The 24012-nt window shown below is 35.3% G+C and overlaps 1 protein-coding gene across 4 annotated transcripts in view; it reads right to left on the bottom strand.

Annotated features, from left to right (window-relative positions):
• Positions 1–2289: 2289 nt before the first annotated feature.
• Positions 2290–24012, bottom strand: part of frem2b (FRAS1 related extracellular matrix 2b) — a 109953-nt gene continuing 88230 nt past the window's right edge. The window contains exons 7-24 of one of the 4 annotated variants that reach the window (XM_073817649.1): positions 20234–20383; positions 17665–17874; positions 17344–17541; positions 16333–16497; positions 15851–16033; positions 14620–14750; positions 14303–14458; positions 13504–13807; positions 12340–12471; positions 11633–11964; positions 9288–9492; positions 8511–8615; positions 8039–8166; positions 7742–7876; positions 7280–7406; positions 6977–7164; positions 6594–6740; positions 2290–4018 (exon numbers count right to left, since the gene is read on the bottom strand). In XM_073817649.1, coding sequence (XP_073673750.1) covers positions 3527–4018; positions 6594–6740; positions 6977–7164; positions 7280–7406; positions 7742–7876; positions 8039–8166; positions 8511–8615; positions 9288–9492; positions 11633–11964; positions 12340–12471; positions 13504–13807; positions 14303–14458; positions 14620–14750; positions 15851–16033; positions 16333–16497; positions 17344–17541; positions 17665–17874; positions 20234–20383 — 3488 coding nt within the window. In that variant the 3' untranslated portion in view covers positions 2290–3526. Of the gene's footprint in view, positions 4019–6593; positions 6741–6976; positions 7165–7279; positions 7407–7741; positions 7877–8038; positions 8189–8508; positions 8621–9287; positions 9493–11632; positions 11965–12339; positions 12472–13503; positions 13808–14302; positions 14459–14619; positions 14751–15850; positions 16034–16332; positions 16498–17343; positions 17542–17664; positions 17875–20233; positions 20384–24012 lie in introns of all 4 variants that reach the window. The other 3 variants (XM_073817650.1, XM_073817647.1, XM_073817648.1) reach the window with 3 other exon arrangements.

Genomic DNA, 24012 nt, shown 5'->3' with positions numbered 1-24012 from the left:
ATTTTTTTTAAGTAGATAGCACATCATATTTTTTACAGTGCAGCAGGGCTCCGGACTGCCACCAATGGTCGCATTTTTTCAGCCGGCGCGACTAAATTATGAGTGGTCGCACTGGCGCGACCACCGCGTTGTTCAACTCATAAGCGCTGACATTTCTGTTTCATATATGACACATAAAACGGCAAACGAAACGAAAGCTAAATAAAACCGCGCTATAGCGTTTGAGCTGCGCAGCGCGGGCAGTTTATCAGCTCGGAGCGCAACGCAAGCACACTTGTCTGAGCTCAGAACAGCCTTATTCGAGAACCAAAGTTGATTTTGCGACGCTGTAACTGCACAGTGCTGCGAGATTCAGTGAGAAGTGTTTGAACTCACCCAGAATGAATAAGGTTGCTGACAGATTTAGTGAGAATCATTCAAATTCTGCTCAGAATTCTGTTATAAACAGCGCCAACGCATGTCAGACAACCAAAAGTAACGTCAACATAACCATGGTGTTGTGGCAGAAATCGAATGTTCATTTCAGGGTTTGTATAGCCATTTGAGAAAGAGATTCAAACACTTTTCGATGACTTTCAAGCATTTCACACCACTATTTCTAGTTCCTTAAAGCTCTTTTGATCCAATTCGAATGTTTTTGTTGGCCAAAATATACTTTGTGGTAAACATACACTTATGTAAAATTAAAAAAAAAAAATACATCCAGTCACAATTATAACCAGTAGGCCTATATGGCAATAATAATCTGTATATGTAACAGATCATTTCCTGAGGTGAAGTTAAGGCAATGGGATGTTACATGTGTGTGAAAGGCATTCTGTCCCTCAGGGCTTGCAGTAGGCAAGAGAAGTGCACGCGCATGGTTGGATGAGAGCGCCCCCGAGTTTGGTGTGCTATGTGAAAAATAAAAATAAAAAGTATGCACCGTTCAGTGAACCTCTTGGTCTCGTTTTCATTATTTTATTATTGTAAAAGTGTTTAGGCGAACCCAATACGAAAGCTCGGTTACACATATATAATTTATAGCTTATGCGAAGATTATTTTAAAATCATTTAAATAAAAAGTTGCTATACATTTCAGAGCCTATTCAATATTAAAAATAATGGCTTTCAATTTTACTGTAAAGTTGAATGGCTATAATTAATAGGTAAAACTGAGGAAAATGCATTTAATAGAGACACCAGTAGCAGTACTGATATCAATATTTCAATAATAGGCTACTTGGTAAAAAAAAGATGCAATTAAACATATTTAAAATATACTTTGTTGTTTCTACATTAATTTGGAGATTTAGTGTGAAATTATGACAATACAAATATGCGATTAATCATGATTAATTACAGAAAATGTGACTTTTTTATTGATTGACAGACAGCACTAATGTTAACCATTTATTATTGTTGGTGTTGGCATTATTAGTTCATTTTACTGAATATGCATTTCAATTTAATTGAATAGCCCTTGTGTAGATGCTCTCGAAACGTGCATGCTGAGGACATCTATTAGTTGAAGTCGTGTAAATGCAACAAAAACAGACAGTTATCGTTCACTGGTGTGGACGCAAGTATCGTATATTAACACACAGGCATCTGTTTCCACGTGAGAGAATATGCGGAAAAACCTCTTTCGCATTAGTTCATTTGTACTTTTAGTTTCACTTTTCCTTTTAGTTTCCACTTCCCCGTTTCATCCTCCCCTCACTTAATATTATTTTCCTAAAGTCAGGTAAAGTCAATAATATAGTAGCCTATTATTTTCTAGTGCTGTCAAAATTAGCAGTTATCGCAGGCAATTATTTTTTTAGTTTAACTGCCTTAAAAATATTTAACGGAGCTAGCTACTTCTGTCTCTTCTTTCTTTACAGGAACTGCGTTTATTTAGACGCAGAATATATCAAACAGAAGACTTTGGTACAGGTGATGAGTGAGCTTCATCAGTCCTGTCAGCCATTATACTGTGCTCGGTCTGCACTTTGTTGTTTATGATAAAATAATTCACTGGAGTGCAGAATTTAGTCAGCAAGCACGCACAAAGAACAAAACTCCATCAGCAATGACTCATCTGAAACTTATGATTGGCCACTGTATTCATAAACTCAACAGAAACGTATGTGATTGGTTAATGCGCAATAGAGTAAAAACGCATAAAAAGAAATAGGATGCAACATGTGCAGATGTACATTTTAATGCCGCAATCGACATTTCTTTTATGTTCACTTTATTCGCAACAAACTTGTTTTCTTTGCATTATTTGACATCTGAAAACACTGCATATTTTTTGTTGTTGTTTTGACCAGTTGTAATTTTCTACAAATAAATGCATTAAACAACATTATGGTTATTTGGAATTTGGGATAAATGTTTTCAGTAATTTATTAAAATTAAAACAAAAACGTACATTTTACTAAAACACATAACCTATAATATAGTAAGAGAAACTGATAATTTGGCAGTGGTTTCTTCTTTTTTTTTTTCCAGAGCTGCATATATTATTTATACTATACTATGCATATTCTATATTCTTGGACTGAATTACATTAAAAAATACTAAATAATTCCAGCTGTCATGTTGTTTGACTAATAAATCCGTATGGGGTTTGTGTTTGTGTGTGGGTGTGTTGAGGCATCCCAAAGAAAAGCTCACTTTTATCTCATTAATGTTCATATGATACCATGCTAATCCGCATCACATTCAGGTACACAAGTCATGACAATGATCTCCATACAAAAGAAGCAACAACTGCTGACTGTGAAACGTCAAAGAAATGTTACATGGCAAAAATCATTGATTATTTTCCCAAACATTTTATCTGACTTACAATACAATATAATACATTTTTTACACAATAAGTGTAGATAAAAAGAAAAAGAAAACCATGCAAACTCAACAGTGACCATAAATACGTAAAATACAGAAAAAATGAACACTAATGTGCTTTTGTTTTGACAAAAATGAAACCAATTCACGTTTATAGAAACTTGATGAAACAAAAACACAAATTCGATGTTATCAAAGTTACATTTCATCCTGCAAAAGAAACAACAACATAAATGTAAAAAAAAATAAAAATAAAATAACGATCATGGATGAATCACCCATCCAGTATAGACTACAATTTGATTCTTTCAGCCTTATAGTACCAAAAAACGATTAAAAATGATCAGTGACTGAAAACAACCAGTATTTATACATTATCATATTTCCCAGAATACCGTTCTTTCATCTAGCACCTTTGGATACAAAGTAAAACTTTCATTTGGATGAATATCAATGCCATCAAGCAGTAGTAACATTAGTTTACAACCCATTCTCTCGGCAAAAGATTCAGACTTCAAACAGTTATTAAAGCAGTAACAACAGAAGTGCTTTTGAAATTCAAGTACACTTTCGGACCAACAAAATCCCGAGGAGAGGTAGAGCGCAACCACTCCGAGTCACTATATGTCTTTGCGTGCCCGAGCAAATGAACAAGAGGCACTTGCAAACAAAAAGTGATTTGAATAAAAGAGTCCACTGTTGGGAAAATCAAACCTCTGAACTGTCGTTGCTACTGAGGCCTTGTGTCATCATGGGCTCTGTGCTGCTGGAGCCTTTTGGAGGCTTGGCGACGTTCTTGTCCCGTCTAGATCGCACCACCAGAAAGACGAGAATGGCAAGGAGGATGGTGAAGAGAAGACCTACCAAGACTCCTATGATCAAGACAAGTTGATCATCACTAGAGTCCCTTTGATTCAGTTCTCTAGGAACGATACCCTCCGCTTGGGATTCCTCGTGATGGTTGGGATGTTTTTGAGCGCTGCGGTCCAGCGCTATGTGTAAGATGTTCGTGCCGCGGTTATTTTCTGCACCGATATCCTGAGCCAAATCTGGAACATGGGTAGCTGACCTTTTGGAAATTGAGTGGCTGTGTGTCAGAGAATGATATTCAAGGCTCCTTTTCCCAATGCCTCGATTAGCGTTGTTTCTGGATCGTACGGTGTAGATGGTGTGAATGTACCACTCCCTGCCTGCCGACACCTGGACAGTTTTACAGTGTTAGTATCAGAACATTAGCACAGTATTTCTTAAAGAGATAATTCACCCAAAAAATTAAATTCTGTCATTAAAGGTTGTATCAGCGATTTCTAGCCTAAAACATAAAGTGTCAAATTCAGCTGACCTTTCTTCACGATCCGCTTGCTGCCTGCCCCATAAATTGTCTGTGAAAAAACCGCGTCTCTCTGGTCAGCCTAGGGTCCGAGATATGCCAAAAAAACAATCGGCGCTATCAACTATTCCACAGATAAACAAACCGTGTTCCAACCAATCAGCGTCAGGGGGTTCGTGTTGTGGACTTTCCTACTGGTGCAGGGATGTGAGGGAGGCGGAGCGAAAGTCCACAACACCAAACCCCTGACGCTGATTGGTTGGAACACTGTTTGTTTATCTGTGGAAAGGTTGGTAGTGCCGATTGTTGTTTTGGCATATCTCGGACCCTAGCCTGACCAGAGAGACGCGGTTTTTTCACAGACAATTTATGGGGCAGGCAGCGAGCGGATCGTGATGAAAGATCAGCTGAATTTTACACTTTATGTTTCAGGCTAGAAATCGCTGATACAACCTTTAATTAGTCTCCCTCATGTTGTTCCAAACCTGTAAGACCTTCATTCATCTTTGAAACACATTTAGATATTTTTGATTAAATCTGAGAGCTTTCTCAGCAATGCAACTGACACGTTCAAGACCTAGAAAGGTAGTAAGGACATTGTTAAAATAGTCCATATGACATGAGTGGTTTGAGAATACTTTTTGTGAGCAAAGAAAACTAAATTAAATATAGCTGAAAGCAGCGATTATCGGGGTTCAAACGCTTTAAGGCATTCAAGCACATGTAAAAAAAGACATTACATATTATTTAGCAAGCCTGCACCCAACTAAATCAATGATTTAAAAAAACATTTTTGCCTAATACCGGTAACTTGCCAAATTACCTTGTTTAGAATCACCTGTCGCATGTGCTCACCAGGTTTCGTGAAGTTTTGAGCTTTCATTTAGGCTTTAGGCTTTTGGGCTTCTCTGTTATACCTTCCCAAAGGGTAAATGGTAACAATTTTTATAATAATTATTGACAAACAGTTTGACAGCAGTGGTTCTAGAGGCAAAGTTGTTCGGAACAAGGAGGTATATCGTCTGAAATTTTGATCACCCCTTGTATGTTTAGATAGCATGAATAGTGTACCTTGTAGTTTACATTCAGAAAAGCATGTGCAGAGTGCAGCTGTTTGTGCACTGTGCATTTAACAGACTGTCATCTGACTCCTACTCTTTAGTAATTTCTTCATCCAATCTTTCACCTCTGGATGTGAAATCGTGCATTATAACTTTGTTTAGGGCACTGACATCACCAAAATTGAGAAGATTGTTTAAGTGAGCAGCTACTTCAGACTGCGTTGTTCTCTTGCACGCCGCCATCTCATGATATTAAAATAATAAATAAATAACAAAAACGTTGCATGCCAAAGTTTACACAGGACTGGCAGGGAATGTGTATTGATGCACCTTTATTAAATATGTTATGTGGTTTATTTTGAAAGGTTAACTGTTTTTGTGGTGTTAAGAGGGAAAACCTCTGTGCTGCAATAAATCGCTATTTTTCTGCACTAAAGAAGTGAATTTTGCCAAGATATTTGCAGAGATGATAGACAAGATGTTACAGAACAATAATTTAGTGAAAACCTCATTTTGAAAATTTTTTACATTAGACCTATTTTTCGAAATTTTCTGAAAACGTCCTAGCTGGGTTTCCCCAGATCGCGTCACAAATGTCCTCATAGCCACTTGTGGAACTTTGGAGCAAGACCATGTGTACCCATTTTCACGTTGCTAGGAAAAACAGTTGCGTAGATTGTTTTTATGTATTTTTCTCTTTTTTTCCATCCACGACTTTTATTATGTGACCTTAGATTCAGCTTTTACATACGTGTTTAGATAAGATATTTCATTCCATTTAAAAGTTATAGCTGTTTTGGTAAAGGCAGCCCTGCCCCTTTCGAACATTTTGACATCCCTTTGTGACAGTGAGTTAATTTTGTTTTGATAATTATTAACAGTCACTCTCAATCTCGATCGAGCAAAAAACCTAGGACTAGTTCGCAAAACTAGGTTTTTCAAAAAATGCAAAATACCCGAACGAATACGGATGAACCCTAGGTATGCGTTTTCCAATGACATGAGACACTTAAGCCTGCAACAAACAGATTTGGAGTTATGAGTGATTTCGTACTTTTGATCGCTGTAGCACCCCTCTCAGGCCAATCGAGGTGAGCCTTGCTGACGTTGTAGGCGGTGTGAGTACTACCATCCCTCCAAGTTTTAAGTCTCTTTGACTTAAGGTTCAGTCTGCACAATCAGTTTTACATGGAGATTGCTGATTCTTGGCCATTCTAACAATTGCTGTCTATGCAGGATCAGAAAGCTCTTGGGCTTCATCAAAAATATCTTAATTTGCTTTCCGAAGACGAACAAAGGTCTGACAGGTTTGGAATGGCGTGAGGGTGAGTAATTAATGACAGAATTTTCATCTGTAATTTGGCAGCTGTTGTGTTTTTCTTACCTGAAACAAAGCTGTCGAATCCAACCTAAAACCGTCAGAGCCCGGCTGCTTCACCAGTGGCAGTGCCTGAGGATCGTCTACAGCGAGGAAAGCATTGAAGCTAATGCTGCCGAATGTTCTTGCCTGAGTTTCTGGCTGAGCTTTGTCCTGAAAAGCCGAATGAGTTAGAAATGACACATTATAATGTCTAATAATCTTGAGTGCAACATTTCACGTTTTTATTTAGTTTTAATTGATGTACTAAAATAACTAAAAGTAACTAAAAAAACTAAAATGAATACAAACTATTTTTTTATGGTTTAATCCATAATATTGGATATCTAATCTAGAAAGGCACCTTTTTATGTTTGGTTTGGGCTGTATTAAACAGTGTTCACACTTACAATGATCTTGAATCGGTACAAAAGAGACGGTGAATCAGCTAGGCAGCCGTACTCAAAGTTGTCAGGGCTGTATTTTGGAATGTATCCATCCGCTCCTGTACACAGGAACACCTTCTCAATGTTACAGATGAACGAGTCTCCAAGATTTTGAACGGGATCCACCATTACACGCCCGTAGATGACGTCTCCTAAGGAATGCAACAGCCATAAATAATGAGAGGTGTCATACTGTAAATACACATAATCTTTATTTAAACCACAGGAGCAATACATAATAATTAAGTACTGTTTGTAGCATTTTACCCTCTGAGAAAGCCGTATCGCTCTCCTGACCAAAGCCCATGGAGCCGTCTGACAACCAGAGAGTTTTCTTTGAAAGCAGGAGCATCTGTGTGTTAAGACTGAACTCTGCTGATACTGGATCACTCACCTAAAGTCAACAACAAACACATGACTTTTCCACTAAGAACACTGGGTATATGTTAGATTTTCTCACCTGTCTTAAAGCTAACACTTAATTTAAATAGTGGCTTTTGAAACACTGATCAGTCTGTTTGTCCGGCACATTTCAGAGTGGTTTTGTAAACCTGCCACACTGTAATGTAGGCTTTGCTAAGACAAGAAGTTCGTAAGATATGACTCCTGTAAGCTGCAACTCACTATATATACTCTATACACTAACACACACACAAAGGAAATCTCTGAGCTTGGCTATACAGCCTTTGTCGTGACCCCTTTGATGAATGCTTTTGATTCAGTAATGACCTGTTGGAAGCGTATGTCCAGATCAAAGGTAATTGGCTCTCTGGGGTGGCACACAGGACGGAAGCTATATTCAACACCGGGAGGAGCCGTGCAGGGAACCAGTTTCACCGTGTATGTTCCTGAATAATCCCTCACCTGCAAGAAAGTGTTTCAACACTTGGTGAATAAGAAGAGACAGTATAGGAACCCACTAATGACAAATGCAATCATGAACATATTGCATCAAGAGCAGATTTTGCTTTGAACAAAGAAAAATAGCACTTTTGGAGCTATTTCTTGGACACCCTAAAGACTTACAGCAAAGTCAGAGATGAAGGTCCACTGCTGCATTGGCTGGTTGTATGTCGGCTCACTTCTCACCAAGCTAATGTTAAAGGTCAGCCCGGGATGGTCCGCACACATGACCATGGAAGTCATGGGGGAGGCTGTGTTGACACAAATGTTATTCTTTTTGAACACAAGTAAGACCACAAGACACTCTCTCATCATAACTGGTTTAGTAAATTGACTTAATACTAAGAATGGGGAAATATCACAAGAAAATGTCCCAAATCAATTTCTGGTTCCAAAAACAAGCATTATTTGCTATATTCAAAATTGAATTCCTTGTTTATTTCTTTCGATTTTTGAGTGACATATGATCAGGATATGTCTTGACAGTTTTTGTGAGTTTCGTTGAATTGCATATTTGCTTAAATGAAGCTGTAATCCAGAAAGCAAATTTAAAAAAGAAAGAACGATGTTTTATATTTTATGTTTAATAACACACCTGAATGTGCAGTGACAAAGAGTCCCCGAAAGCGTGCTTCTGTACGGAAGTTGACGACTAAACGGCCTTGTTCGTTGATGCGCATGCTTGTAGGATAGAGAGCACCTAAAAATAAATTCCACATGATGAAAAAATCTATATACAGTACTGTTCATATGTTTTGGCTGAATAAGTTTTTTTTAAAGGAATGAATGCTTTTATTTAGCACGGATGCATTGAATTGATCAAAAGTGACAGGGAAGACAGTGTTACAAAATATAAATATATATGTGACCCTGGACCTCAAAACCAGTCATAATGGTACATTTTTTTAAATTGAGATTTATGCATCTGAAGGCTGAAAGCTTTCCATAGATGTATGGTTTGTAAGGATAGGACAACATTTGGCTGAGATACATCTATTTGAAAATCTAGAATCTGAGGGTGCAAAAAATTCTAAATATTGAGAAAATCACCTTTAAACTTGTCCAAATGAAGTTCTTAGCAATGCATATGACTAATCAAAAAATAAGTTTTGATATATTTATGGTAGCTGAAACATTACTTAATACCCTAATGATTTTTGGCATAAAAGAAAAATCAATAATTTTGACCCATACTTGATTGTTACTACAAATATACCCATGCTACTTACGACTGGTTTTGTGGTCCAGGGTCGACATCGAAGACTGGAGTAATGGCTGCTGAAAAATTCAGCTTTGCCATCACAAAAATAAATAACAATTTAAAATATATTAAAAGAGACAGCAGTTTGTTTTATAGGAAAAAGAAAAAAACATGCAGTCTTGCCTTGTAATTCAGCCTCCGGTGGACTACCAATGCCATCTCTCCACAAGATGGCAGTATCGTAAACAAAAGTAAGACGCAGCTCAGATTGCAGGTCAAAATGCTGCCAACCACCAGCGCCGACAGGTGAATGAAACACGTATGACACGTGCAGGGGCACACGCAGGGTCACATAAGACTGCACCAGGTTCAGCACCTACACAGGACAGAAAGTTAGGGAAAATTAGTTGAAGTAGATTTCGCTTTTGGGATGACTGTATGTACATACAGTTTAATTCAAAAGTATACATACACCTTACAGAATCTTCAAAATGTTCATTATTTTACCAAAATAAGAGAGATCGTACAAAATGTATGTTATTTTTTTCTTTAGTACTGATTTGAATAAGATATTTCACATGAAAGACATTTATATATACTCCACAAGAGAAAATAATAGTTGAATTTATAAAAATGACCCTGTGCAAAAGTTTACATACACTTGATTCTTAATAGTGTGTTGTTACCTGAATGATCCACAGCTGTTTTTTTGTTTGTTTTGTTAAGTGATAGATTAGATAGATGAATTTTTGTGTATTTGAACAATTTCCAACAATGACTGTATGATTTTAAGATCCATCTTTTCACACTGAGGACAACTGAGGGATTCATATCACTGAAGTTTCAAACATTCACTGATGGTTCAGAAGGGAAAAAAAAAACATGCATTAAGAGCCAGGGGTGTAAACTTTTGAACAAAATTAGGATGTGTACATTTTTCTTATTTTGCCTAAATATCTTTTTTTTTTTTTTCATTTAGTACTGCCCTTCAGAAGCTACAGAAGATACTTACATGTTCCCCAGAAGACAAAATAAGTTGAATTTACCCTAATCTTCACATTCGAAAAGTTTTAACCCCTTGTTTAAACTGAGTCCCTCAGTTGTCCTCAGTTTGAGAAGATGGATCTCAAAATCATACAGCCATTGTTGAAAAATACACAAAAATGCTAAAAAAAACCAAAGAATTTGTGGGACCTGAAAGACTTTTCTAAAGAACAGTGGGCAGTTTAACTGTTCAGGACAAACAAAGGACTCATGAACAACTATCACTAAACAAACAAACAAACACAGCTGTGGGCCATTCAGGTAACAACACAATATTAAGAATCAAGTGTATGTAAAATCTTTACAAATTCATCTATTATTTTCTCTTGTGCACTATATGTAAAAATGTACATGAATTATCTTATTCAGGTCAGTACTAAAATAAAATAGCATGCATTTTGTATGATCCCTCTTATTTTGGCAAAATAGTTAACATTTTGTTGATTCTGCAAGGTGTATGAAAACTTTTGACTTTAGCTGTAAGTGTCACCAGTAGATGGTGCTGTTGCTCTTGCTTTAACTCTGCAGGCCATGCAACTCTTAAAATTAAACTGAATATTATACTTTAGATCTTGGTCTGTGAACTGTACTTTCTTTGTTTGGGTTTTGAAAACTTAAATTTGATGAAAAATAAAAATAAATTAGAACATTTTAATTTGACTTCTGACTCCTATTCACTAACTACTACCTTTCCAAGAAAATGTTTTGGATAACTTCACAGATAAACTCGAATGCGGCCTGTACACCCATCCATCTCCGTTTAATGACACTAGTTCACTTTAATTAACTGCTGAGTAAACTAACATAGCATGTGTCCATGGTGAAGACAAACGACGGGCTCAAACAGGCATGTAAACAGTTGCCTAAAGCTTGTTTTAAGGGCTACACTCTGCTAGCTAGCTGTTTAAAGAGGAGGACAGAAAAAAACCAAGACACTTTTTATGATCTAAAGGTCAGTTTTGACTCATTGTGGGCGAAAAATAAATAGTCCGCTGCTTAAAGGGGTGACTAGAGGTACATAAAGGAAATGCCTCTGCCAATAAGCTAAAATGGTCAGCCACAGTATAATGGAGAAATGGGGTAATGTGACTGTGAAAAAGTATTTTCTTTAATATCTTTGGCAAAGACTGGGAATCCATATATCAAGTGCAGGAGTCTAAACCTTGAAACGATTGAATAAATTCCTAACCTGACACTGAAACAAAACAAAAGAAAGACAAGGACATGTTAACCCCTTTTAAGGGCACAAAAGGTACATTTAAAAAATTCTGTTCAGAAGTTTTTTTTAATTCTCTTATTACGTTTGGAACATTTTAATAGTCTTTACTGTCACTTTTGATCAAGTTTAATGTGTCCTTGCTCATAGAAGTAATAATTTCTTTCAAAAAGAAAAAAAAACTTAAACGGTAGAGCATATAAACGCATGCTGATGTCAATAGAAAAAAAAAAATAGCTTCCATCTCTTTCCTCACCTGCCCATCAGTCCCGATGGTTCCTCCACAATGGTTGAGCAGTTCAGACATGTCATAGTAGCTGACAAACTCCCACAAGCACGCCTCCAGGTGCAGGTTTCGGTAGAATCGTAGGGTGTTTTGGCCCCTGAGGTTCGTGCTGTACTGATAGGGTGCAGTCCCGCCAATGGCATCTGGATTGCGTGTGGCGTCTGTGATAAAGCCGTAGCGGGTCCGCACCTCTGTGTAGTCCAGCAGGTTAGAGCAGCGATGGTTTCCTACACGTGTGCCGTCTGGACTCAGGGTTAGCTCAAAGTTGGAGAGCGGCCGAGTGGAGACTACAGGTAACATTCCTATTGAGGGAATCAGGAAAATAATGTAACATGGATATATCTGGTCTGACACAGAAAGTAAACAGCATTATCCTTACATTCTTAAAAATAAAGGTTCGATTATATTAGCATCGATGGTTTCATGAAGAATCTTGAACATCCATGGAACCTTTCAAATGCAGAAAAGGTTCTTTAGATATTTAAAATGTTCTTCAAAATGGTTCTTTTAAGAACTGTTCACTGAAATGTTCCTTGGGGAAACATAGTTCTTCTATGGCATCACTGTTCAAACACCCTTTTGCAGCCTTTATTTTTAATAGTGTATTATTTTTTGTTTAATCTGCAGCCAAATCTGCCTTTCACTATGGTAAAATTAGTGTGCACAAGGGCACTGACCATCAATATGGGGCATGGTAACAGTCAGTTTAATGAGGTTTGGGTGGTCTGGATCTTCTGCTCCAGTGTAGCGCAGCCTGGCAGAGAAAGGCTCAGCTCCAACTGTGCCAACAACCCGAGGCTGGCACATACCTGATGACAAATGGGAAAAAAAAATAAACAGCAGCAGTTTAATAGAGCTGTATCATTAAGAAAAACACTGTTAAGTCAAGATGAAACAATGTTTACAACCCAATTTCTGAATGAAACAGGATACTCAATTAATAGAAAAAGACTTAAAGTCTTAAATTGATAGTACATCCAAAAAGGAAAATTCTGTTAATAATTACTCACCCTCATGTTGTTTCAAACCTGTAATCCTTTTGTTCATCTTCAAAACACAAATTAAGATATTTTCAATAAAATCCGAGAGCTTTCTGAGCCTCCATAGACAAAAACGCAACTGACACGTTCAAGGCCTAGAAAGGTAGTAAGGACATTGCTAAAATAGTCCATGGGACGTCAATGGTTCAACCTTAATTTTATGAAACCACCAGAATACTTTTTGTGCACAAAGAAAACAAAAATAATGACTTTATTCAACAATTTTTGCATCAATTTCAAATCAGTTGTGGTACTGTCCTGAAAGTGCGTCAAAGACTGACACGGAAGAGAAGAAATTGTTGAATAAATTTATTTTTGTTTTCTTCGCGTATTCTTGTAGCTTCATAACATTATGGCTGAACCACTGATGTCACATGGACTATTTTAATGATGTCTTTACTACCTTTCTGGGCCTTGAACGTGTCAGTTGTGTTGCTGTTTATGTAGGGTCAGAAAGCTCTCAGATTTCATAAAAAATATCTTAATTTGCGTTCTGAAGATGAGCGAAGGTCTTACAGGTTTGGAATGACACAAGGGTGAGTAATTAATGACAGAATTTTCATTTTTGGGTGAACTATTCCTTTAATTCTATGCATTAAGAACTGAGTAGATCAGATTACTGGGTGTGAAGTTATGGGTTTGGTATACGAAAAAATAGACTGAAACATCATTTCTTTCTGTAAAACAACTGGATGTAAAAATGATAACAATCCTGAAATAGACAACCACTCTTCTTTTCATCTCATTTATGCACCCAGAAAGTCTAATATTGGTGTTAATTCTGAAATGCACTAAACTCACCGTCTTCCTGGCTGATGGAGACTATAGGGCTGGTGAGCTCCAGGCCTTCATCTCCATTAGAGTTGACAGCCCGGGCTGCACACTGCACACGCGAGCCTGCCTGGAAATACACTGAGTCTAATGTGATCGTTTTGGAGGAGGTGAAGAAGGTGTCAAAATCCACTTCCTTCATGGGGCTGGTCACACCGTCAGGTCCTGTCGGGGCACTGACCAGCCAGCGGTACCGGGTCAGGGTGTTATTGATGTGCTCAGCAACACAGATGGAGCCCGTCCGGTCAAAGTCAGGATACTTGGGGTTGCATGACTAAAATAAATACATAAATAAATATATGTGACCCTGGACCACAAAACTAGTCATAAGTAGCATGGGTATATTTGTAGCAATGGCCAAAAATACATTGTATAGGTCAAAATGAACAATTTTTCTTTTTTTGCCAAAAATCATTAGGATATTAAGTAAACATCATGATACTTTGTAAATTTTCTACCATAAATATATCAAAACGTAATTTTTAATTAGTAATATGCTTTGCTAAGAACTTCATTTGCACAACTTTAAAGGCAATCTTCTCAATATTTAGATTTTTTGCACCCTCAGATTACAGATTTTCAAATAGTTGTATCTCAGCCAATTATTGTCATATCCTAACAAACCATACATTCATTTTCAATGGAAAACCTATTTAATCAGCTTTCAGATGATGTATAAATCTCAGTTTAAAAAAAATTGACCCTTATGACTGGTTTTGTAGTCCAGGGTCATTCTATATAGGGTTCATTCCCTATATAGTGAACCTACCGTGACACAGACTACAGGATATCCTGCGAGTGGCTGAGTATCTCTAGTGCTGCTTGTATCATCGTACTGCAACAGAGACACCACTACTGGCACCGCAGGGAAGGTCACGTCAGCCATACTGTTCGTCTCTTCAATGTAGATGATGGCTTTGGTGACCTGAAGGTTTGGAAAAGAAGCTATAATGAACACAGTGTGGATTCCTCATTGGTAATCTAATAAAAATCAGGTATCAGATATAATGCTACTGATACAGCACAGCCACATTATACACAGACTGTTTTTGGCATATATATTTTTCCCCCCATATTTTGGAATACCTGAATCTCCGCTACCATGTTCTCATCAGGTTTGAGGTGGACAGTAAAGGCCTCTCTCATCTCTCGCACACCATCATACAGGATTTCCACCTCCACAATGTGCTCAGTCTCTCCTTCTTTAAACTCCACATCTGCAGTTGGGAGATTATCATTTTCATGTTTGATTTTGATCTTGATTTATATGTACAGTACATGACAATGCCTTTTTTGAGTCATCAGAATGTCATCAGTAGCACGGGTATATTTGAAAAAGCCAAAAATACATTGTATGGGTCAAAATAATCAATTTTTCTTTTATGCCAAAAATCATTAGGATATTAAGTAAAGATCATGTTCCATGAAGATATTTTGTAAATTTCTGACTGTAAATATATCAAAACTTCATTTGTGATTGATAAAATGCATTGCTAAGAACTTCATTTGGACAACTTTAAAGGCGATTTTTTTTTCAGTATTTAGATTTTTTTGCACCCTCAGATTACAGATTTTCAAATAGCTGTATTTCAGCCAAATATTGTCCTATCCTAACAAACCATACATCGATTTCAAAATATACGCTCATGACTGATTTTGTGGTCCAGGGTCACATATATAAAGGTCAGTCTCACAAAAACATGTCCAGCTCATGATTCACTTCCAAATTAAAAAGAAAAACTGAAAAGGAAAATGATTGAAAATGTTGCACTGTGATACCATTTTTATAGAAATGAAAGCCATTCTGCCTAAATTCTCATTACTTTATGTCTTCAGATATTTTTGTAGTTTCGTAACTACAGTTATTCTCAGTGACGACTCTCATTAATTCTCATTATTGTAATGCAATGTAATTTTTAACAACACTGGAGTAAAAAAAAATACAAATATGGTTTTAGTTTAAATCAACATAAATAATTATATAATATATATGCATGTTTTATTTAAATAAGTAAATGGAAAATAACTATATTTATAGTTGTATTTGTTATATCTTTAAACAATATATATTCTTGTCTATCTTCTTACTCTTATTCTTTTGTATAACGATACTGTGAATGTAAATGGGAATTTTTTTATAGTATGCAAATAATGCAAAAATAAAATCCTAAAATAAAACTGTCCTAAAATAAGCCTATTTTTCTTTGAGCAACAGATTCTGTTTATTGCGGTAAAATATGGTCTGGACATATGCTTTGTGAGATTCCCCAGTGAGCTGTCTTTCAAAACCTTGCTATGATGTTGTGTTTGAACCCACCTTCAGAGATCGGATGGTAATCTTCTCCAGAGGAAGCCGAGCCATCCTTTGTGTGGACCCGAACCACAGACACTTTGGATGTGTCTCCTGTCCTCTGGACCGGGATCCTCACCACTGAGATTTGCCCTGACTCACTGGGTTCACTGACACTGAATTTGGTTGCTCCAAACCTGATAATGGCCTCTGGGGAAAGAGATCGTGGGAAAGGAGAGATATATGTCAGCACTAAAATATCACTTCAGTCAGTGCTGATATCGACCAATCACTTTACACTGACTGATCAGACATGAAATCAAAATGAGAGTTTTGTAGCTTCAAGATTTTAAGCCATATATTTGCTAGTGTGCCCATAAATATTGACCGTTCATTTTCTGCTCTTAGGCCAATTAAAAAAGTGCTTTCTAGGACTAAAGATAACAACAATTGCAAGTGGAACACAAATGGGTACAGAAATGTGAGAAAGTGGGGGATAAAAGTCTTACTGTCAGCATCGTCCTTTATCTTGATGAGTGTCTCATTCTGAGCCCCTATGGAGGCCCCAAACGGAGACTCGCTCTTGGGGCTTCCCAGCACCAATCTCAGCTCCTCGTCTTCCTCGTGTTCGGTGTCATCCACAAGGATGAGGACACAAGGCTTCTCCACCTCTCCTATGCAAGGAATCAATAAGAATTTGCTGTTTAGTATGTATAAAAATGTCAACACTTTAAATTGGAAAAGAATTACTTTAAAAAAATGTATTTCCTTCGTAACAAAACTTCTCTTGTATCTTAAAGGAATAGTTCACCCAAAAAATAAAAATTCTGTCATTAATTACTCACCCTTATGTCGTTCCAAACCCATAAGACTTTTGTTCATCTTCAGAACACAAATTAAGATATTTTTGCTGATTTTTTTATGTCGAAAAACTCTCATTTTCTCCTCCAACTTTGAAATCATCCTACAACGCTGTTTTACCTTTTTTGTAAATTGCTTTTGTAAATTGCAGCGATGTAGGATCGAGTTCGAGGAGAAAATGAAATGGGAGTTTTTTGACACACCCTAACTGCCATAAACAGGAATACAAATAGTACACATAGAGCTAGACGAGTGTTTGTGGTTAAAAAAAGTATATAAATTGTCCATTTCTTTTAGAAATTAACTGATCGTTTCGCTAGATAAGACTCTTCTTCCTCAGCTGGGATCGTTTAGAGCCTTTAGAAGCTGCATTTGGAAGTTGAAACTCGGGGGCACCATAGATATCTATTATATTGAGAGAAATCCTGAAATGTTTTCCTTAAAAATACATAATTTCTTTACAACTGAAGAAAGAAAGACATGAACGTCTTGGATGACAAGGGTGAGTACATTATCTATTTTGTTCTGTAAGTGAACTACTCCTTTAATTTGTGGTTTAGAACAACATGAGTGACAGAATTAATGACAGAATTTTTACATTTTTGGGTAAACTATCTCTAAAAACCAAACGCCCTTAATAATAACTCCAAAAACAATACCTGGTAAAAAGACAATGGTGGAGGCGTCTGTGTTTGGCCTCTCGTTGAAGTCCATCATAACTTGGGCTGAACCTTGACGGCTGTAGCACCGCACACTAGATTTGTAGCTCAAATCTCCACTCCGGTACACAATAGCAGATATCTGTCCATCAATCTCATTACCCGTGTACGTAGGATCACGGAATTGCACCTTGGGCACTTAAAAAAACAAAAGTAATATATTCAAACCCAAATCTTATTGAATCTTTTTTTTTTAAGATAATATGAATGAAACGGTATACTATATTTTGCTTTTTTGAGGTTAAGTGTAATATCACTTACAATCTGAGATGGAGTCGTTGATGTAGATTGTAGCTTTTCCTGGTTCACCCAATATGCCGTTCATTGGCATACGGAGAACCAGCTCAAACTTCTCAGGCCCCTCCAGCACCGGCTGTCCCAGGTCATCCAGGATTGTAACCTTAAATGTCTGCATGTTGACGCCCGGGGAAAAGTCTAGGTTCTTACTAATCCCAACGTAGTCCACACCAGCTGTGTTAAAGGTTTACAGAGTGTTAGCAAGTCAATGGAAAAAGTAAAAATATAATCCAGAAATACCAATGGCACACAAATAAGTTCTTCCCATATGTAAATGAACAGTGAGAAAATAAATGTTTTTGCTATGTACTCACTCCTTAAAGGGATAGTTCACCCAAAAATGAAAATTTGATGTTTATCTGCTTACCCCCAATGCATCCAAGATGTAGGTGACTTAGTTTCCTCAGAAGAATACAAACGAAGATTTTTAATGAAAACCGGTGCTGTCTGCCAGCCTTATCATGGGTGTGGATGGGCACCAGACCTTTAAAAGTAAACAAAAACATGCACAGACAAATCCAAATTACACCCTGTGACTCGTGACGATACATTGATGTCTTAAGACACGAAACGATCGGTTTTTGAGACAAACTGAACAGTATTTATATCATTTTTTACCTTTGATACACAGCCACGTCCATCTGTAATGTGCACGAGTTTGGCATTAGTCACGTCACATGAGCACGCGCTCTAGCGTAGAATACGCAAACGCCGTAAGGGGAAATCAGTGAAAAGTCCCGGATGAGTTTGCGCAAACTAATGTAATCTTTTAGCTTTAAATCGGTTTAAACAATCAGGATAAGCGCAAGTATTTACCATTTTGAATAGCCGCTATACCCACAATCTCTGTGCTCTGTGTAAACAATGAGTGTCGTATACATGCGACAGATCGCTTCCGGCGTTTGCGTATTCTACCACAGAGCGCGTGCTCATGTGACGTGACTGATGCCGAACGCTTACTCAGGAGAGATGGACGTGGCGTTGTAACAAAGGTAAAAAATGATATAAATACTGTTCAGTTTCTCTCAAAAACCGATCGTTTCGTGTCTTAAGACATCAATGTATCGTCACGAGTCGCAGGGTGTAATTTGGATTTGTCTGTGCATGTTTTTGTTTACTTTTAAAGGTCTGGTGCCCATCCACACCCATGATAAGGCTGGCAGACAGCACCGGTTTTCGTAAAAAATCTTCGTTTGTATTCTTCTGAGGAAACTAAGTCACCTACATCTTGGATGCATTGGGGGTAAGCAGATAAACATCAAATTTTCATTTTTGGGTGAACTATCCCTTTAAATGCACTGATCTTTGTAGCAGAAATGCCATAATGTATTATTGCATTTTCAAAGAACGTATCTTAGTAAAAATTAGTAAATAAACAGTAATTATTAATATTGAAATAATAATAAAAATGAAAGAATTGTGTACTTTTGAAGAAGTGTATTTTGTCAATCTATTTTCTATTTTGGCAGATTATTTTGCAGATTTTTATTAATCAAAAGTTTATCGACCTTTGTAGCAGAAATGCCATAATAAATTATCGCATGCTCAAAGAAATTATCCTAGTAAAAAATATTAAAAAACAGCGATTATTATTAATATTGAAATAATAAGAAAAAATGATTTGACAGCCCTAGTTTTAATCAAATTCATTTTTTATTTAATTTTAAAACATATAAATATATATATTAACATGTATTAATTGCTAATGTGACCTTTTTACACCACAGACTGAATAAAATTAAGCATAGCTTGGTAATTGGTCAATAAAGTATTGATAGTTGTGTAAATATTGTCATACTATGTCTGAATTTTTTCTTGATTGTAATCCATTATATACATTTCTATCAAGCTATCTGACAATATCAAGATTAATTTGTGCTGACACAGTTTAACTCTAATTTCTCCATTTAAATCTCATTTGCTTTAACCTTCACAAAAAGTGTTCATTTTTTTTATTTTTTTTTATTGAATAAATCTAAATGAATTTCCACTAGGTATTTTTGCAGTGTGTTGCATTGTTTAAATGAGCTGCCACTTAGTTACATGCTGGACTATTATTGTGGTGAAATTGATTTCGAATTCACTGACTCGCTGAATAAAATGAACTGTTGTTGAACACGACTGGACTGTTCTTGGCCAGAATGAGCTACAATGTGAACCAGACAGTCGATAGTCTTACTCTACGAGTAAATGGTTTCAAGACAACCCATAAATAAAGGTTTTCAACAATTTGTTCAATGTGGATGTTTGTACAACATTAGTATTTCTAGATCATGTTAGATAGAGGAGCTGAAGACCTAGTCGTGTTTACATCTTGTCAGTAGTCACAGGATGGGTTCTTGTCATCTGGCGCTGTCTATTGTTAAAGCCTGAGGGGCCTGTAGCAACATATTATTGTCTCATGGTGTAGATTTCTCAAAATACAAGCTAGACAATCTATTAGATGACTGGAGTATGTTTACAGTAATTATATATGAAAGCGTCTGCACATGTAATATTAGGAACTGACTTACGCAATCTGTCTGATACATACCTTCAGCTGAAACAGGCTCAGTTTTTCGAGACCGTACCGTGACAGTTCCGGTTTTGGAAAGGTCACTTCCTGTTCTCCAAACCCGGACTTCGACATAGCCATCACTCTCATCCACATGGTACTCCGTTTCTCCAAAGTAAAACACTGGTGCTGTTGGATAATAAAAATATTGAAGATTTTATTGAAGGAACAACATACAAGATGTAAGATTGAGCACTAAATGATTAATGCCATAACCAGGGTATAGGTAACTAAAAAAAGGCATTAAAATGCTGTTACTTAAAATAAATGTTAACTAAAAAAATTTAAATAAAATAAAAATTATTTGAGCTAGTTGAACCCCCAAAAAACATAAAAAAAAATGCTGTTACTTGAAATAAATGTTAGTTAAAAAATAATAATTTCAGCTAGATGAACCACAAAAAAAGCCATAAAAAATAATGTTACTTGAAATAAATGTTAAATAAAAAATAAATAAATAAATAAAAATAATAATATGAGCTAGTTGAACCCCAAAAATTCATAAAAAAGCTGTTACTTGAAATAAAAGTTAACTAAAAAAAAATAAATAATAATAATAATTTGAGCTAGTTGAACCTCAAAAAAGCCATAAAAATGCTGCTACTTGAAATAAATGTTAACTAAAAAAAAAAATAAAACCAATAATTTGAGCTATTCGAACCTCAAAAAATTCATAAAATTCTGTTACTTGAAATAAATGTTAACTAAAAAATAAATAAATAAAACTAATAATTTGAGCTAGTTGAACCTCAAAAAAAGCCATACAAATGTTGTTACTTGAAATAAATGTTAACTAAAAAATAAACAAATAAAAATAATAATTTGAGCTAGTCGAACCTCAAAAAATTCATAAAAGTGCTGTTACTTGAAATAAATCTTAACTAAAAAATAAATAAATAAAACTAATAATTTGAGCTAGTTGAGCCCTTAAAAAGCCATAAAAATGTTGTTACTTGAAATAAATGTTAACTAAAAAAAATAAAAATAATAATTTGAGCTAGTCGAACCTCAAAAAATTCATAAAAATGCTGTTACTTAAAATAAATGTTAACTAAAAAATAAATAAATAAAACTAATAATTTGAGCTAGTTGAACCTCAAAAAAGCCATAAAAATGCTGCTACTTGAAATAAATGTTAACTAAAAAAAAAAAATAAAATAAAACCAATAATTTGAGCTATTCGAACCTCAAAAAATTCATAAAATTCTGTTACTTGAAATAAATGTTAACTAAAAACTAAATAAATAAAACTAATAATTTGAGCTAGTTGAACCCTTAAAAAAGCCATAAAAATGTTGTTACTTGAAATAAATGTTAACTAAAAAAAATAAAAATAATAATTTGAGCTAGTCGAACCTCAAAAAATTCATAAAAATGCTGTTACTTAAAATAAATGTTAACTAAAAAATACATAAATAAAAATAATAATTTGAGCTAGTTGAACCTCAAAAAAGCCATAAAAATGCTGCTACTTGAAATAAATGTTAACTAAAAAATAAAAAAATAAAATAAAACCAATAATTTGAGCTATTCGAACCTCAAAAAATTCATAAAAATTCTGTTACTTGAAATAAATGTTAACTAAAAAATACATAAATAAAAATAATAATTGGAGCTAGTTGAAAAACAAAAAAGGCCATAAAAATGCTGTTACTTGAAATAGACGTTAACAAAAAAATATATAATAATTTGAGCAAGTTGAACCACAAAAAGCCATATAAATGCTGTTTTTTGAAAAAAAGTTAACGAAATAAATAAAAGATAATGTAAAAAATCATTTGTGCTAGCTGAACCACAAAAAAGCCATAAACAATGATGTTGCTTTAAATAAATGTTAACTAAAAAAAGAATTTTAGCTAGTTGAATTCCAATAAAAGCCATAAAAATGCTGTTACTTGAATAAAAACCAAAAAATAATTATTTGAGCTAGCTGAACCCCTTAAAAACCCATAAAAATGCTGTTACTTTTAATAAATGTTAACTAAGAAAATAATTTGAGCTAGTTGCCAAATGTAACATTTGTACATCAAAAACTGAAATGAAAATTTATATAAACTATAAAAATAAATATTAAAAATGACAAAAGCACAATAAAATCACTAAAACTAAAATAAAAAGAGAAAAATATAAAAATAATACATAAAAAATACTATAATAGCATTACAATGAAACTAAAATAACAAAAAAAATATTTCAAAGCATTGTTTTTGTCCATATAATGAAAGTCAGTGTGGCCCAAAACAACACTGACTTAATAAGGATTTTTTTTTTTTTCAAAATAGCTTTTGTGCTCAAAGTTTGTGACAGAGTGAGGTCTAATAAAGTTAGTAAAGAGGTCTAAAAAATTTAGCATTTTTAGGTGAACTATCCCTTTAAGACAGACATTTTGTGTTCCACAAAAGAAATAAGTCATACAAGTTTAGAATAACATGAGTGAGTAAATGATGGGTGAACTGTCTCTTTAAGAACGAATAGCTGTCTGAGGCGGTTTTAACAGAAGGTACGGGGGATGTGGAGATAGACGGGCTAGCATGGACCTGTCTGCCTGCAATTAACACTTTACCCGACTTAGAATCCACTGACAAATCCTCGTTCGTAGCTCGCTAACACCCTATCTGCTGCTGAAAGGTCTATGTCACACTCAGCTTCCAAATGTGTTTTCTTGGAAGACACCGTGTCATGTACTGAATCAGACTGAGGGTAAGACATTGAAGGTGTTGAGGGACTTTAAGCTGCTACACATCCACGGTAGGAAGCGCATCTAATCCTAAGGAATATAAACAATATGTGCGATGAGACTCCTTTCTTTTTGTTTTATTCTTGTGTGGCATGGAGGCCTCACAGGCGACATGATAAAAAACAGCGAGTTCAGTTTTACCCCTAAACCAACACTGAACTGTTGACGCATTAGGATGGAATGCACTGAGACGAGGTCACGCAAGGTGTTTGCTGATGGGTTTGTTATCACTGCACTTTTTCCCATTTAAAAGCTGAAAATAGAACCACTTCTGCTTTTGTTAGGCCCTATTGAATGATTTTACCTGCCACTGAAGGGTTATTCAAGCTCCAACTCTTACATTATGAACCCAGCAACCATGACAAGTGAAACAGAAAAATACTGATTGAGACAAAGAAAAGTGTTTGAGTGACAGAAAGAGAGCACTGAAAAATGGAAATTGTGACAAATATCTCACGCCACATTATGACAGGTTTGATGTCTGAAAGCATGTCTTGTGACTGATCAGTCTGAATGTTAAGTTTTGAATGCAAGCATAAATGCACAGAGCAGCTTGGACATTCTGAAATAAATAAATAAATAAATAAGACACAGGTTTGTTATAACATGATGGCAAGCAAGTATAACAGAATCTCAATTTCGGTTTAAAACATATCTTGAAAAATGAATAAATAAAAGAATTCACCAGGAATGAATAAAACTAATCCAAAGGTAACAGTAAAGTCATGTACATATAAATGCTGTTCTTTTAAACTTTCAAAGAACCCTGAAAAAAATAAAATAAAAATAAAATAAATAAATAAAATATAATAACATAAAAAATAAAATATTTAAAATAAAAAAGGAAAATAAAATAAAATAAAATAAAATAAAATAAAAATAAATTAAAGTAAATTAAATTAAAATAAACACCATTGGTCAAAAGTTTGGGTTCAGTAAGATTTTGTAATAATTATTAAATATTTTATTAAATATTTTTAAGAACATTAATGCTTAGCAGGAATGAAATTAAAAAAAAAAT

Source organism: Garra rufa, chromosome 14 (assembly GCF_049309525.1).
Source record: "Garra rufa chromosome 14, GarRuf1.0, whole genome shotgun sequence".
Taxonomy (NCBI): Eukaryota; Metazoa; Chordata; class Actinopteri; order Cypriniformes; family Cyprinidae; genus Garra; species Garra rufa.
The sequence above is the reverse complement of the archived record's forward strand: the minus strand, read 5'-3'. Positions and strand labels throughout refer to the sequence as shown.